General features: G+C 38.9%; 1 protein-coding gene and 1 long non-coding RNA gene across 2 annotated transcripts; both read right to left on the bottom strand.

Annotated features, from left to right (window-relative positions):
• Positions 1–32: 32 nt before the first annotated feature.
• On the bottom strand, positions 33–3,815 carry LOC113961164. The gene is made up of 2 exons (XR_003532223.1): positions 780–3,815; positions 33–655 (listed from the first exon to the last, which is right to left on the bottom strand). It is a non-coding gene; the product is annotated as an uncharacterized LOC113961164 (long non-coding RNA).
• A 452-nt stretch (positions 3,816–4,267) lies between these two features.
• Positions 4,268–7,443, bottom strand: LYSMD3 (LysM domain containing 3). Its single transcript, XM_027671248.1, has 2 exons — positions 7,153–7,443; positions 4,268–5,348 (listed from the first exon to the last, which is right to left on the bottom strand). The coding sequence occupies exons 1-2, from the start codon at positions 7,411–7,413 to the stop codon at positions 4,740–4,742; spliced, it is 870 nt and encodes a 289-aa protein (XP_027527049.1). The 5' UTR covers positions 7,414–7,443; the 3' UTR covers positions 4,268–4,739.
• Positions 7,444–16,940: the final 9,497 nt, after the last annotated feature.

Below are 16,940 nucleotides of genomic sequence, written 5' to 3'. Positions count from 1 at the left end.
AATATTATTGGTCAGTGTAAATACATTACTATTAATTGTTGTAGTTTTTTGGGGTTGGTTGTTTTTTGTGTGTTGTTTTTTTTTTTTACTTTCTTAAAACATGTTCCTGTTAACTAGTGCTGTTACTGGCTCTAATGAAGAGTTTCAAACAAAACCAATTCTTTTTATCGGCAGAGGAAACTACAGTAGTTTTCCTTGCATATCTGGCATTCTGTCAAGCAGTACTTCACCTCACTGGTGATTGGGAAACAGTTCTGCATTATTCTATGCACTTCTATATGCAGTAAGAATTTAGTCCTTAAGGTGTAGCTTTTAAATGTTCTGATAAAATACGTATCATATGTAAAGGAAATGAAACTAAAATGCTATGCAGGTCACACCTCAGAGGTATACCACTTTTATTTTGAAGTGTTTATTAACTACAAATGTTTAATAAAGATTCTACTGCATTGCATAGGAAATACATTCTTTCAGGGTTTTTTTTTAACATCACACGTCAGCAGTTGGGTGTGCCTGCTTCTTATGTGTGATATACAAAATAGAGACAGAAGATGTGAGTGAGGTAAGCATGCTGAAAACTAAATTCACTTGCCATAACTGTAACTGCTGCTGCTGGCTGTTTGCCTCATGCAGGGTGAACAGTGAGACTCCTTCCCTCCAAAACAAGGAATGCAAATACATGGCTTTTGCTGAAGATGGAACTACAAAACTAAAACAGGAAAAACTACACAAGTTACAATTTGTTTGCAAGCTATGGCTTGCCTGAACAAGTACAATACCTGATCCTGTAGCAGACAGTAGTTCTTGAAGACCAATGACTTCCTCCACCCATCATACTGCTAGTGGATGAGACAACTGCCTCCCTGCTGCACTGTTGAGAAATACTACTCTGGCAAAAATCAGGTCTTTTTGAGACCTTTAAAAGGTAAACTGCAGTCACTGTCCTCCAGAGGGAACTGCAAAATCTTAGGCTGGGCCCTCTACGACTTGTTTAACAATGGCAAATAAGGCCATTGCTTAGGAACATGCCAAGTTCTGCAAGGACCCAGCTCTGTGCTAAGGCACTTGAAAGAGCAGTGAGTTGTGCTCTTCAAGAGGTGCAACTCTTTTTAGAAGCTGATTTTCTGATCGCTTAGAATTTATTGCAAGACCATAATGACAATGAAACTTTTCTTTGGCTGTTGGCAAACTTCAGATTTTGACAGGCATCTATTCAAATCCTGTATTTACAGCATAGAAGAAGAAGATTGCTTTCCGTGTGTAGTCATATCACCATCTAAGAATTTCACTGATCCTTACCTTAATTTTTCATATCTACTTCTGGGAATTTACAAGTTCGCAGAAACTTATGCGGAAAAGTTCCAAGTTTACAAGGCATGAACAGGATAAACCATTAAGGCTGCAGTTATGGTATGCTAGATGTAAATGCTATATGCAGCTACTGCCAACAAAATGCTTGCTAGCCAAGGATTTTTATTTTAGATCATACATAAAAACTGGCCAAAACAAATACGAGTAGGGGCCTCCTGTAATAAAACATGCACAGTATGTTAAGAATATATTATATGTACCACTTTCACTGCTGTCTAAAATAAAACCTTTATTTTACATGTATTACTTATGTTCTTCTAAAAGCAGAAGAGCAGAAGTATTTAAAATAAGACTTGCATCCTCACCCGGAAGTGTTTTACAAAGTTGTATTTTCAGGCTTTACAAAAGTTATACAAAGACTATTTGTGACAGTGTATTCCAAAGTATAGCAGATTTAAAACATTTCAATTTTATATGATCCAACAGTGCAATACGCACTTAAGTTAAAACCAACCTCCTGATCAATATGTTGCAATTAATCCAAAAGGTGATTTACAACTCAGTTATTTTGTGTTTTGTTGTTGGTTTTATTTTTAAGAAGTCAGTTTCTGGAAGACTAACTTTACAGATTTTAACTTAAGTCAGATTTAAGTTTCTTACAGAGCAGTTACCCTGTTTATTCAGAGCTGATGTGATGATGCATTTCCAGTTGTATTGTACTTTGGAAAAAAAAAGTAAAGATCCCTGCATCCTGGAGAAAGCCATGCCAGCTGATCTTTGTAGTTTACCAGGACCAGGAGTCCTACAATCTTGGAAAAAGACCTACTGCATCTTCTGATAAAAAGTGCTGTATGAAATAAGCTATGTCATACATTTGTAAAAACATTCCAGGCTCTTGATTAGAATGTAATATGGTACAGTTAAAGAGCTGTCTGTCCCTTTATGTTTTTCCAAGGACTACTTATCCTAAGGTAAATCAAGGGGACAGTAAGCCACAGGTATTCCAACACTGTAAAGGCCCAAATCCTGGGATAAAGATCTCTTCATCTGTACCACCATATAACAAAAAGCATCAGTTAACCACAGACCTCTGTATCCTTACATCAACAGACAGAGACCTTCCTGACCTAGTCAAACCACAGCTGAAGTTAATTTCACTTCTACACCAATGGCAATTTAATACCCATCAGTTCACGTATGTCCAGTAAAGGAGGCTTATGTTGCATTATCACAATAGCTAATTTAACCTGCTTTGACGAATCGGTAAGAAATGGAAGGATAAAGTATTAGAACTGTTGAGATTTCAGGAACAGAATGATAGGGGAAAAAGCAAACTAGTAAATAAGCTTGCAGCAAAAAAGCTGACACATTATATACCCAGTTTCATACCTTACAGTAAACATCTGTCTTCATCTGCCAAAGCTCTCTTGTCTGGACTAGAGTAAGTCCTTTTAAAGTTTTAACCCTAGAAGCTGTATCACTTTAGCCACCAAGAAGTATTTTGCAATGCAGTTTTTCATATAGCATTACCTAGAACTGGTACCTCAGTATTTAGATTTGTGTTACTGGCATATTATCTTCATGAAAAGAACTATTACTGTAAAAGAGCTTTGAAAACAAGGGTTATGTGAACCATTAAGTTCATGCCTGTTTGTAATCTCTTTTCTAGTGCAGAGACTATGAGTAGGCTCACTATCTCCACAGCTGCGCCTCTGAACAAAGGGTTCAAGAGCCGCAGGTTCACATACCTAACTGTATATACCATTTTCCCTCAAGCTATGGCCTGCCTTCAATATAATACAAGTTAGCCAATTCATGTTCATACACTTGGCATGTCAGTGAAGACTATCTGCGCCAAGAATAGATGGGGCCTAAGTCTTTACTCTCAGAACCTGATAAAGCACTTTGAAATAACTCATTAGTAAGGAAACATTCACTTTACCAGATTTTTTTATACTATATATATACCTATATACTTAGTCAAGACACTCAATGGAAAGCTTACAATAGTTGTTTAAAGGATACTGATTATTTTTCCACTTCTCTCTGTATAAGTTATAATCAAGTTAGTTAATCTTGGGTTTTGGTAATAAATAGTATTTTGAGCAGGGCAATGGAGCTTTGCTCCACAAGGTAAACACAACAAAAAAAAATTATAGGCACCATCTCAGTTTTTATTTAAAAGTATTCTGAGTACACAAGTTACTCCTTCTTTCTGTATGAAGAGTCCAGAGTTGTGGTTTTTTGTTTTGTTTTGATTGTTGCTGGTTTGTTTGGGGGAGGGGGAGAAAAAGAGGGGAAAACCAATGTTGATCATGAAACTCATGAATGTGAAACATTCAAGAACAGAACAGTTGATAAAATACACTACTATGTAAAGAACAAGTCTGAAGCTGCAACTTGTCTATTTTGCTGCAATTTGCTATCAGGCATTAAATCTCATTTGAAGTTTTCTAGGAGATTTCAGGAAAAAGTGTTTGAGGTTCGTGGGCACAAGACCATTAGCATATTCAGAACCCACATGACTAGCATCTCAAGAATCAGCTGGTCCTGAATTGAGATCAGCTGAAGGGGGAGAAAAACAAATTCATGTTACAGCAAGGTGCCACACTTCTGCACTTCTTTCATCCCTACACACAGCTGACCAGATGAGAATGCAGTCCAGTCAGTTTTCGCAGCATATCACAAATGAATGTGAAGTTTCAGGACGACTCTCTCAACTGGACTGTGTTGAAGCACAGTGTCACACACAGAGAAAACAAATTATCCTACTGCCTACATTGAAAAGTACTGAAGAAGGGGTTGACCACAGGCACAAGAATTAAAGATTCTGGCTTAAGTATTTGCTACTGCCTCTGTAGAAGTCACTTGTAAAAAAGGAACTTCATAGTGGCAATTAATTATGGAATGATTGGGTTCTAAAAAAAAAAATCTTACTCTATAAGAAAGATTAAAATATGAGAACAGCATTTTAATTGAAAACTGTAAACCTGATATTAAAATGTGAAGAGTACTATGAATTCTGTAAATACTTTCAGATGTTTAAAAGTTAAAATATCCCCATATGCCCATTTCTGGGCTGTAAAACGCACAGTGAGACTCCTTGTATGTTAGTTCAAACTACATTTTTTCACCTCATCAGTAATTAAAAAACATATGTCTATCAAAATAGAAAAAGTGCAAAGCTTCAGAGGCGATTTTATAGCTTAATTTGTATCCCAATCTTGCAAACTGCCTGTCTCAGGCATATTCAGAGATTACGTGATCCCCAGAAATATCCCTGTGGTGGAACTCTACCCATGAGGGCAAGTCATACATCAGTACTCGTTTCCTCTGCATTCCACGTACATTTTGCATTCTGTGGTTTCCCCTTTGCCTAACACTATGTTATGTGTCTACCAATAACAGTTACATGTGGTACTCTATTGTTAATGCTGAAAGTCTCCTTGATTATCAACATTGATAATATTAGCTGGATTTATTCCATTTTCTATTTGTTTCTGATGCGATACTGCTGTGACAAACAAATGGGAAGATTCCATTGTAGAATGGTGACTGACATCTGCTTTCACCAGAACTTCGTAATACAGGAGATAAAAAACTGGAGTTACTATGCCAATGATCAACATAATCACTACCGCTGTCCACCATCCTATACCCCAGTCTGCTCCATAGTAAGGATCCTTGCTTTTTTTAGTTTTACCATCAGTTTCAAAACAGACCTGTTGGGCTGCTAAAGCAGAAACAACTTCATTAAGATTCTCTCTCTTTGTATCATTACACTTCACTATTTCTTCTATATCTCGATCAACTTCTTTTAAGAAGTTGCCAGCAGTCTCATTAGCAGAGAATTTATCAGAAAGTGACGTTTCCTGCACTTCTGGGGAATAGAGAGCAGGCCGAAGGACTTGTCTTCCTTTTGGAGAGACATGCGTTTCAGTCAATACACTGAACTTTTTCACTGGAATTTTGACAGACCTCAGGGCAAAGAAATCTTGATCGTTGATAAGATTGTTAACTCTCTTGATATCTGCAACCTAAAAATAGGAACAACAGTTAAAACATTGCAGCTCCATTGAAACACAACTCTCTTAATAGTACCATATCCTTCAGAAATACAAGTCTTTCCTATGGAAACAAAGGCAAAACCTTTGTTTTGCTTTACTTTTTTTTTTTTAAATGGATACCCATTCAAACAGTATGAAGTGAGAAGGGGTCAAAGACCAAATCTGAACAACATTACAGCAAGAAGGAAATTAATTATGAGGTAACAAACCTTGTCACTTCATATAAAAAGACTGAAAGTCACTTCACAAATATGTGTTTATGTAATGTATGTTCATCCATCGCTTGGTAACTATCTCTGTGAAATGAATGAGACTTAACCTCTGTCTTCAAATGATGTAACTTACTGAGTTCCTAATTAAATTGAAAACTTCTGAATTAGGAATATTACAAAATAGTGAGTTTCCAATTTATCTAGCCACAGCTGTGTTTTTTGCTGCTTCTGAGGGCTAAGACAGAAACCAAGCATAACTTAAAAGTGTCATCCACCTACCCAAGTCAGCTCTCCCCTTTCCCTATTCTTGCTCAAAATGCATCTCATTTTGCTCTCAGTAAGTTCAGATTTTAAGTCTAATGTGAAAAATACTCTGCAGGGATTTAAGTGCCCTTGGATAATCACTGGCTTTCACTCTGAGATAGGAACTCCCTCACCACAGAGGGCACACCATAATGAAGTACTTCCAACCTACGAAGTGCTTTTCTGCAACACCTGCAAAGCACACAGGAATTGTGCCCATTTTAAGATGCGCTGTACCCAAGTTCACATAAACTTTATAACATGAATAAGTTTTTCAGGTCCTATAACAAGGTATTTGTTATGTGTCCCATGCAGAATAAATTGGATTAGCATAAAAAACTGCCAAATGCAGCATTTACCCAGTGGTTAGTGATCCCACCACAACGCAAGTTATACTTTTTGCCTAAAATTCCGGGATCGCTCTTCCACATTCTCCCGAATTTCCAAGAAAGAGCACAACTCAGTTACCTCATTTTTTATTGAGGCCTGATCTAGTAAACCTGCCCCAAATACTTAATTGCAGTGGGTTCTGAAGCCAAGAACTGTGTAATAAGGCTAAGGTCTGTCATGATTAGGAAATAGTTATGTCAAAACTTTAGTACCTAAGCTCACAACAGGAAGCCCCCAATTCTGTTTCTGCCTGAAAAATTAGACAATGGCAAAAGTTCTGTGAAATATGGATTCTGAATGTGACCTCTTGGCCCGTGCACACTTAGCAGTCAGTCCACCAAAACACACCACTGGTTTTGTGTTAAAACTGAAAATGCAAGCCACGACAGATGCCACACCGCCTTAATTAGTACTGGCCAGCCAAAATTACTGGGTAGGCAAGGCATTCAGCAGACTAAGGTAAGAACTGAGCTAGAAGCAGTGAGCACCAAGAAGGGCGTACAGGGGCAGAATGTTCCCAACGGTACAAGAAGTTCAAGCTTAAAATATTTAGGCAATTTAGCAGAACTCAGAATAAGACTACAGAGGGTTTTCCCCCTACTTTCATGGAATTAGGGCTCCACACACCTTTAAGTGGTTCGGCAACAACCCCCCCTCATCACCAGTCTAACAGCGAGGATGGCACTAAAGTGACAACCTTTGACTAACGTGTGGTCTCTGAGAGCGCCACAAGCAAAGCCATGCACTTGTTTCGTGCGCTTTCAGTAGCTTTCGAGGTTAAAGCCCACGGAACCGGAACGCTGCTGCCACAGTGACACCCTGACGTCATTTTCCACTCCTGAGGCCCGCGGCGTCCCCATGGTCCTTACCGAGCAGCAAAACTGCAGCGCGATCGCGTTCAGCGTGTCCCCTTCCCGGATGTCCCTCGTCAGCAGCACGATGTCATCCAGCCTGTCCCTGGACGTGCTCCGCCGGACCTTCTCCCTGCCCCGCGGCCGCAGCTCCGACACCTCACCCTCTTCCTCCAGGCCCTCGCTCTCGGCGCTCGCCACGGGGTACAGGTGACCGCCGGCGGGCGGCTGCGCCACAGCGGGTCCCTGCGGGCCGCTGCCCGCACCCCTGCCGGCCATACTCTGCAGGCGGCCCTACAACGCACCGCGGCCGTGCCGCCCTCCAAGGCGAGCACCACCCCGACCCCTCCTTCTCCTCGTCTTCGTCCCCGCCCCCGCCCAGCGCCCGCCGGCCCCTGGGGGGGAGGGCAGAGGGAGGAAGGGCCCCGCCTGCCCCCGCCCCGCGTGGTCTCGCTCCGCTATGGCCGCCGCGCCGCCACGTCCGCAGCGCCACCCCCGCCCCGGCTTCCGAGGGAGGCCGGACGAGCGGGAAGGAGCGCCGGGGGACTCGTCCGTGCGGGCCTGACGGAGCTACGCCGGCCCCGCGGACGAGTCTTTTCCTGCCGGCCGTGTGTCGCGGCCCCGCTGCTGGGCCGCCCGGCCCTGGAGGCTGGGGCGCTGTTCTGGGAGGCGCTTCACCTCCCCTTCCACTCGAGCCGCCCCTGTGCGAGTTCCGCCATGGGGTTTTCTTTTCGCTTTTGCTGATCCTCTTTGTGAAGAAATGGAGGCTGCTCGGGTACGAAGCTGCCGTGTATTTGGGCCAGTAAGAGACCCCTTTTTGCTTGTTAAGTATTCGCAGCTCCTCTGCATATCCTGTACCCGCTAGTCCTGCACTGCTGCGCCCTCAGAAGTTGCCGGGCGGTTTCCTTTTATGCCCCCACACCTGTCCCCTCAGGACTGGTCCTGCAGAGCTACAGGTGTGCAGCCCACGTTGATGTATGTATCTAACGAGAGAAACCGTAAATTGAGCCCTGTAGGTATTTCAGCTTTCCTCCCCTAGTAAAGTAATTTTCACTCTAAAGGACTGTCAGCAGCTGTTGGGATGCTGAGGCAATAGGCAGACTTCCTAGTCTAACTAGTAAATTTAACCCAGTGTGGGTTTCTCCTGACACAGCCTTAGAAGGAAGTTTTTGATTACAGCAGGAGCAAGTACAGTATTTCTTACAAAAACTGACAGCTCTAAGGTTAGGCTAAATATGTTGTAAAAAATGATTGCATTGTTGCTGAAGACAAATGTGTTTGCAAGTCTGGTTCCTATAAAGATTAAATCTAAAGTAATTTTAAATAATGGGTTTTTTTCTTTTTGTTTTTGAGCTTTGTTATATGATGTTTCTAGGCTTTCCTGAAGAGCCAAAGTGGCTAGAAATGTGTTTGAGTTTTGAAAACTAGATGACTTGAGTCTGCGGGACAGAAACATAAGAGCTAACAATTGTGTAGCTCTATTGAGTGTCACATTCACACCTACAGAAGCTTGATTGGAGCCACATTTCCAGACATTGTAAAATAAGCTATCAAGGTGCAGTGTTTCCTTGTGTCTCACCCTATTTTAAAGGGTAAAAATATTTGTATATCTATATGTACACACACATACATATATCTATAGCTACCCTCAAATACTGTTCTAGTGTGAATGAGGGATGGATCAGTTAAAATGAAAATGTGATTAAAAATGTGATTTAATGTGATTCAATGTGATTAAAAATTCCCAAGGCTTTTTCTAGCTAAATAGCATCTACAAAAAAAGCAATACCTTTTGCATAAATGTTCTCAAGAGCATAGAATTTCACCCTTGCAAGAGAAGGGTGCCTGAAAGAATATAAATATTCTCAGGTACAGAAGTCAACCGTAAGCCTAAAATAATGATATGGCCATTTCAAGGAAGTTTGCCCAGATCACTGCCCTTTGCGGAGAACCATGGAATAGTACTAACGTTTAAACAGGATTTCCTATCTGCAGGAAGTTGGACCTAGCTAGTAGAAGCTAATTTTCAGGCTTTCTTATTCTCCATTTGTTAAAATATTGCAGTAGATGCCAAGTGTAATTAGAATTTCCTCAAACCAAAGTTTCTTACAAGTCAGGACACAATTTCCAAACCATTTAGTAACCTAACTACGGGTATTTTCTTGGCACTTGGCCCCACGTAACATTTTCCTTGTTGAGTGTTCTAGATGTAATTAATGGCGAGCAGCATGGTGTCTCCTTGAAGGGCAATTTCTTTTCTTCTCTCATAGCATCTTCCCAATCAAAGCCTGCTCAGCAATAAGCTTCCTATTTTTATCATGGGTCAGATGCACAGCTTGTGCTGATTAGCATAGCTGCACTGAAGGCTTAGATACAGCCTCACTCCAACAAAGACAAGCTTGGATAGTTAGATTACATGACAAATGTGTGAAAATACTTGTAGAAGTCCCAGAATGATTTTATGTCTTTCTGGGTATGCCAAATGCAAGTAGAATGAATCTTCCACCAACTGTATTTCCAGAAAGAGCAATACTTAAGATGACAAAATTGAATGAATTCCCAATAAACCCTGAGTTTTCTCGTGGGATCTCAAGTTGAAGAAAATTAATTTTAACCTAGTGAATGAGGATTCCATCTATAAAGAGGTGTAATGCCACATTTGGCAAGGGATATCTGCAGCAAGAAGCAGTTCTGTTTTGTTTTTTAAAGAAAGCTTTCAGTAATAGAAGTGAAGCGACTGTAGTTGTCTGTAGCTGGGAAACTGATGACTCAGACCCTATTCATGCTGTTGAAAGACTGTTTTATGAGACCCGTCAGAGTGGTGGGTGGACCTGGAGAGGAGCTTGAAGGCAGACTTCATATGCAATGATGTTTGCAGTGGTGTCTAATGATTGTCCCATCATACGCCACTAATGGCATATCCTTTTGGAGGTTTTCTTTAATCTTTGGGTGGTGAGGCTGCGGAAAAGATCAGGACAGGGAATTTCACCATTTCTTTTATCTAAAAAGGTGTACTATCAGGTCAAAAAAGAACTGCTGAAGCAGCACTCTGTCTTACAGCATGAAAGAAAGTATTGGAGTTTGCTTTGACCCTGCTACACCCCTGTGTGTTACCATTTGTAACTAGTGACATTTTCCCATCAATAACAAAAGGGTATATTCCAAACTTGATGAACAAGACTGGAGCTGCCATGAATGCTAATAGGAATACAGCCTTTCTCCATCCCCGTGTAAGTTACTTTGCATATCCTAATAGTGCATTCTCAATGAGCAACAGGGTCAGTGTTAATCACTCCATGGCATTCCAACAGCAACTGCACGGATCTGTACCACATTCCCCTTGGTCATGTTATGTCTTGTGTAGCCTGATCAGAGCTAGGAAGTTAAGTATATACTAGAAATATTAAAAAGATCTTAATAAATTAATAGAAAGGAATTATAAAGGAGACGTAAGAGGGCTGCTAAAACTTGTTAGTAATTTTTAATTAAAAAAATCCCAGACATATTCTTTCCAGCTGGAAACTACCTACATGTCACGTGCCACCGTTTTTGTAAGTCATTATATGATTTGGGAACACAGGGCTAGATTTACATTTAGATAGCTAGTGTCAATTATCTAAATGTATGTTTTAATTGCTTGAATGGTGTGATTAGTTATGACTCATTAAGAGAATCACACAGAAATAAATATGCAGCCTATCTGTCTCTGTTCTCTGCTTGGTACTTAGAAGTGGTAGGAAAATCGTAGGAAATAGTAATGTTGAGGTAGATCGGCAGCTCCAGTGGAGACCAAATAAAGTCATTAAGCTGTGACTGTAAGAAGCAGTAAGAGGAGCTACTTAAGAATGCTAGAAGTATGCAAGAAGCAAATAATGCTAAATGTACAGACACTGTGTAGTCTGTTCTCCAGTGGAAATATTTACATGTTTACATTTAGCTGTAATGATAGAATCATTTAGGCTGGAAAAGACTATTAAGGTCATTGTGTCCAACCACTGATCCTCAAAACTAGCCAAAACCCTTTTTAGTTAGCAAGGTTCCAACAAGAAGAATGGGTTAAAAATGACCACAAAATTTAATTGTTTAATTTAGTATTGTTATGCTTTTAATGAGAATAAATGAAAAAAGGTAATTGGATTGAGACTGTATTTTCCCTATTTCATATTTCATATATTTGCTGTTTCCCTTTGGTTATTTGATGAGAATCAGTTACTTTTTAAAATTAATTTTATTTAAGTTTAATGTGTATTCAAAATAGAAATATGCTATGTGTCTTCCATAACGCAGCCAGTAGGGTGCATTGGTTGTTTGATATTTACTTTTCAAAAAAATGTAAAGAACTGCATATTTGCTTCTGATTTACATTTTATTTTATTCTGCTCAAGTATCCTCTGAATGAGAAAATCTATCAGTTATGGTAAAAACAGTATGCAAAAATGGAGTAGAGATTCTTGAAAATTTCTTTCAGATTATTCACAGATGAATTTTGCTGTAAGAGTCTGGACTCCTATTTGTATAACTCTGTTGATGAATAAGTGTTTCTGTAGTGTGATAAGTGAAGTGGGTTTTTTGAAGGTCTTTTTTGTTTGTTTTGTTGGGTTTTTGTTTGTGAGTTTCAAAGATTATCATATATTTCTTCCTATTTTTGCAGGATGATTTTTACTGTAATAAAGTGTAGGAATAGCTGTTACTTTTTGATATGTTTTCCCTGACTAAAGTAAAGAACCCTTTCAGAATTCATCTTGGTTTTTCTCTGAGGGAATTTTTGCACTGTCCTCAAGTCTTTACCGTGTTTATTTTTAATGAATTAAACATTCAGAATTTGTTATCTTCTGCTCTCTGCTTTCTCTAGCTCTTAGTTTTTGGTACTTTGATTTGTTTGGATCCTTTGTGGGTTTCAGCATTGTTTTTAAAATGCGGACACTGCTTATGCAACTTCAAATATCCTCCCCATTTGTGCTATATACAAAAGTAAATGATTTCACCACCCCAACTACTATTCACTAATATGCTGTTGATCACTGTATCTGAAGATTACAGTGGTTTTTGTTTTTTGTTTTTCCCGTCCCAGAATCACATTGGACACTTATGGTAAACCTCTTCTCTGTTTGACTTTCTTCAGATGGAAATGGTCCAGAAGACTTATGTTTTAGCTTTGAAGGTGTTCAGCAGTGTTAACATGACTTGTTTTAATGGAGCCAGCTTACCAGGTGAGCTGTATCAGTGTAATACAGTCATTTCCTTTCTGCTAATACTTACGTCACAAACAGCCAAGTGTGATTTTTGTATTTACAGGGAGAGAGTGTTGAGGAGTGGCAGATTTATTTTTGACCCTTCTTGAACTACATAATAGAAATATTTTCATTTGTTCCTAATGAAATGCTGAGGCAGCAACCAAAGATAGTCAAGTTTTCAACTCCTTCCCCCTTGCAGTTATCCCTGATTGGCAATGGGATTTGTCCTGAGGTAAGAACACCAGGTGGGAATTGCAGGAGGAATGGGGGAGCTCTGATGTTTGCAATTGGTGTTGGTGCACATCAACCTACAAAATGGTATAATATGCTGCTGGAGATTGAGCTAATGGGGAAAACTGTCTCCCAAGGTTGCAGGTAGCTTCTGAGTGGGAATTCAGCTTCCTAGGGATGCCTGCGGGGTATGTCCAGCCCGAAATCAGGGAACACTCACTTTCGGATGGGTGAATAAAAGCACGAAGGTCTGGTCACATGCGGAGATAAAATCCTAAAGTAGCTCCATAGCTGCTTTGTTGCTTTGTAGTTGTGCATTCTGTAAGGTCAAAGACTGTAAATCTGTATGTTTCCTGCTGAGCCTGCTGATACTATAACCCTTTAGACCTGCATATATTATATACTGCATTGACAATATTTAGATACTGTATTAGTAATAAATCTAGTCATAGTCATCCACATAATCAGTGTCATATTTTTCATGCCTGACTAAGAAAGTCTTCTCTCTTCCACTCTGCCACAAACGTATATTTTATTCGTAACCTCTTACAGCAGAATGCTTTTGAAGATCTACCAGAAAGCTTTTAATCCATTTAAATAGGAGTCACTGCTTACTAGTATTGCACTGTGTCTTTACTAGATGGTAATGTGATTAAAAAGTAAGTCCTCCAACTATTCAGTTCTTCTCTACCAGCACAATTACTGTAATTCAAATTATAATATTTCAGAATTAAACCAAATTGCACTATTTGTATATGATATTATTTACTTTATTCATTTCTTTCACGTTCTTAAAAATTAAACCAGGATGATTTACTCCATTAATTTCTTTTACCTCCTTATAAGTAAAATACCACATAAGCCTTTACATTATTTTGGCTAGTTTTGCTGTCAGGCTGCATTTATAGTCTTAAATTCTTTTTGTATTTTTGTAATTGATTCTTATGGACATTTAAAATATGGTTATTAAAGTTGTTGCTGTCTTGCCAACATAGTGGTTTTCCCTAATGTCTTTACTCTCCTATAATTTATATAGTATAATTTAAAATGTCTGCTTTCTAGTTCCCTTTACCATAAGCTGTATTTATTTTTTAATTTTCTCTTGGATTTAATTTTTACTATTCTATTGCACTAAGATATGTGCTTATTGAGACTTAAATGTAGAATACTGGCTTTTTGTCACTCAAGAAAACCCTTTTTCTTAATTTTGTACAGAAAAAGCTTAAGGATTTTGATAGTTTTTACTGCCATGGGCAGGAGTTGAATGTTATGTGGTATTTTTTAATCATTAGGATTTCAGCTGTGGCAGAAGCTTCCTCTGGCCTCCTTGATACAGATAATTCACCCTTACTGGTAGCACTGTGGATAAGGTTAATTCTTCATTGATACAGACTTTCCCTTCTTACAAGCCCACTGTCTTACTAGTTTCTACTGTGAATGTATTCTGTACTGGTACATTTCTACAGCTGAGAAGCTTTCCCTGGCAAATCATCCTTTGATGTCACTCCATTGAGTGGGAAAGTGCCCTTACACACCCCTGCAATTCTGTCAGCTGTGCAGCTGCCTCTTCCACCCCTCTGCTATTCTTCCCATGTGAACAGAGGCCTATAGGCAAGCGAGGGAGTTCTCTGAAATATCCCAGCATTACTTTCATACTTTGTTTTAAGCTCCTTACAACTGGAATAGTGGGGAATATGCTGAGCAGCTTTTTACAAAAGGGAGAGGGAGTAGTAGAAGGGAGTTGGAGCGGGGGGGCTGTCTCATGGTAAAGAGTCTGATTCAGAGTCATGAAAATCTTTGATATAGCAGCAGGTGTGACATTTGCAGCCTGCTGCGTGGATAAATACTGGAACTGTGTTTAAGGTGCCCTCAATTTTCACTGTTGAATTAATACTCTCTGCTCCTGATATTAATAATAGTAATGATACTGTAGTTGTAAGCATCTTGCTATGCCTTTTTTCAGATTTTCAGTATAAAATTGGTTGCAACAAAAAAAAATTGTTGCATACTATGGCTATTTGTAATCTAGCATATTTATCAGTTTATAGCTTAATAGCTGGTTTTCATACCAAACATGTTTGTTTCAGTTTTGCCTTTGTAATTTTTAGATAACCACAGCATATTTTAGTACTTGTAAAATAAATAATTTCATTCAACTTTTTCAAGCACTGAATATATGATTACAAATGTTCAGTTTATGACATAAATAAGAGAGTGATCTAGTAGAAATAGACGCTTTGAAGGGAGCATTTTCATGAATTTTAAAACAGATTCCTCCCACCCTTGTTTTCTTACAACTTTTGTCTTTGTAGTTGATTCAGCTTCTATATGGGACAGCAGAACATGTCAGAAACCTTTAACTTCTTTCAGTGAGTATCAGGCATGTGAATGCAAATGCACTATGAGTAATCTTCGTCAGGAGAGTCAGTAACGTAGCCCACACGGCACCAGTAAAGTGTTTACAAGGCATTAATATGCCTACTGTGACAAGATGTATTTAATGGGAAGCAGCAAGGAGTTTGTTTTATTAGTTTTCCTCCTCCCTCGAGAAATAAATCTTAAAAGCTTCAATATTGATTCAGTGAAATGAATGACTGAATCCTTCTGGAGAGGCTCTGACAAGTGGACAAATGCTTCTATGGTTACATTGTGCTATGCAGTATGGTTACTGAGCTTTGCTGGTTTCCTCCCTCTGCCATTGAAGTAAAATAACAAACCACAGGGAAGCACCACACATGGTGGGCATAAACTGGAAGCAACTTTAAAAGATCAAGTGAGCTGATCTTACACAGATTTTAAAGAATGTGGGGTTTATTATTTTATACCGTGTACCCTAAACATGCATTTCAGTAGCTTCTCCTCAGTATATCTCTTTTTACTTCTTGTCTGAACCACTTCTCTTTTGATTTGGAATGCCATAAATTAGAAGGCCATGTAAATGTGTGTTTCATAGTACCGTTACATGTGTTATATTTTTCTAGGAATATTAATATAACAAGTGATGTTACTGCATCAATGCACACTTCTGCAATACTTGGATAAAGAATAACAAATCATGTGTAGAACTTTTACAAGCAGTTGTTTTAGGGTGCTTTGCAATATTAAGGTAATTAAGTGGTCTGATCCATCTTCTTGCATCTAATGTACTCAAATTTAAGGTATTACAGGGAAAAGTGATGTAAATACATAACATTTTAGAAAAAATAATAGAAAATAATGACATTGTTGTTTCATTATCTTAAAATGTTGCAGGTCAAGAATTGCATTAATAGAAGGAAATTGTGAAGGCCTTTGAAGCACGATGTGTAAATTAAACTGAAAGCAGATATATTGAGAATAGTTGCATTTTTTCCTTTGCAAGGAAAGGAAAAGAGCTTGTGTTATCCTCTGTGTTAGCTTTGAAAAGAGCTTGTGTTATCCTCTGTGTTAGCAGCTGTTAGATGTTTTTTCCTGTACATGTTTGACAGTCCTCAGAAGCATCATCTCAGCATAAGAATGCTAAGATGTCTCAGTGCGTCTGTGTATGCACAACATTACAGCAAGGATGAATGCCTGGATTCCACACAGCCAGGAACATAAATTCATAAACATGGAAGATAGTTGCTTCTGAGACAGAAATTCTGGCCTTGCAGGTTTTCATTGAAAGTTTGTGTTTATTGTAGGTACTCAATTTCACATTTACTCAAGTAATTTGTCTTTGATTTTGAGGGAGGAAAGTAAGCAACCAGTGAGAAAATATTCCAATGTTTCACTTAAGGAATTTCAGAAGAGTGTCAACTCTTAAGTTGAAAAACAGGTTTTTTTATGTTTCTACGTAGTGTTTTCTTCATTTGAAAGGAAGGAAACAGAATACTTAGCTGTGAATTGGGAAAACAATTGAAGTTGTATGCAGCAGCTGGAATCCTCTTGCTTTTATCTTTAAATAGTTTTTGAGGACTTTGAAATAAGGAACAAATTAGATGCAAGAGATTATGGAGGGGCTTTAGTATTTTTATTATGTTTTACCTTCAGAAAAACACACTTTTAGTAAGCATTCTTTTTTAATTTACAGTCTAGCGCTTGACATGCTCAGAAGTTGTGTGTTTTGATGAATATTTTATGAAGAAGCTTCTGATTTGCTGCATACAATGTCCATTGTTAGTGATATGCTGCAAATGAAGAGCTGAACACTCTTGATTTGAAGAAAGGAGACTGCGACTTTATTTAGTAACAGTAACTGTACAAGAGGAGCAGGCAGATGGCTCTTGCCAGATTCTCATCTTGCTGTTTTTCCATGTAACACACAAGCCAGTAAGCATCCAGTGTGGCTTGAAAGGAGCTATGGAACCTTGTAAGACCAAA

The sequence above is a fragment of the Neopelma chrysocephalum genome, unplaced genomic scaffold, assembly GCF_003984885.1.
Source record: "Neopelma chrysocephalum unplaced genomic scaffold, ASM398488v2 Primary Assembly neopelma1_97065, whole genome shotgun sequence".
Classification (NCBI taxonomy): Eukaryota; Metazoa; Chordata; class Aves; order Passeriformes; family Pipridae; genus Neopelma; species Neopelma chrysocephalum.
Note: the sequence above shows the minus strand (reverse complement) of the source record. Positions and strands in the feature narration are given on the sequence as shown.

Excerpts from the sequence above, each read along its gene's own strand:
- LYSMD3 (XM_027671248.1), bottom strand. The coding sequence starts at position 7,413 with ATGGCCGGCAGGGGTGCGGGCAGCGGCCCGCAGGGACCCGCTGTGGCG. Across the intron at positions 5,349-7,152 it reads CGCTGCAGTTTTGCTGCTCG|GTTGCAGATATCAAGAGAGT; the intron begins GTAAGGACCATG and ends TCCTATTTTTAG.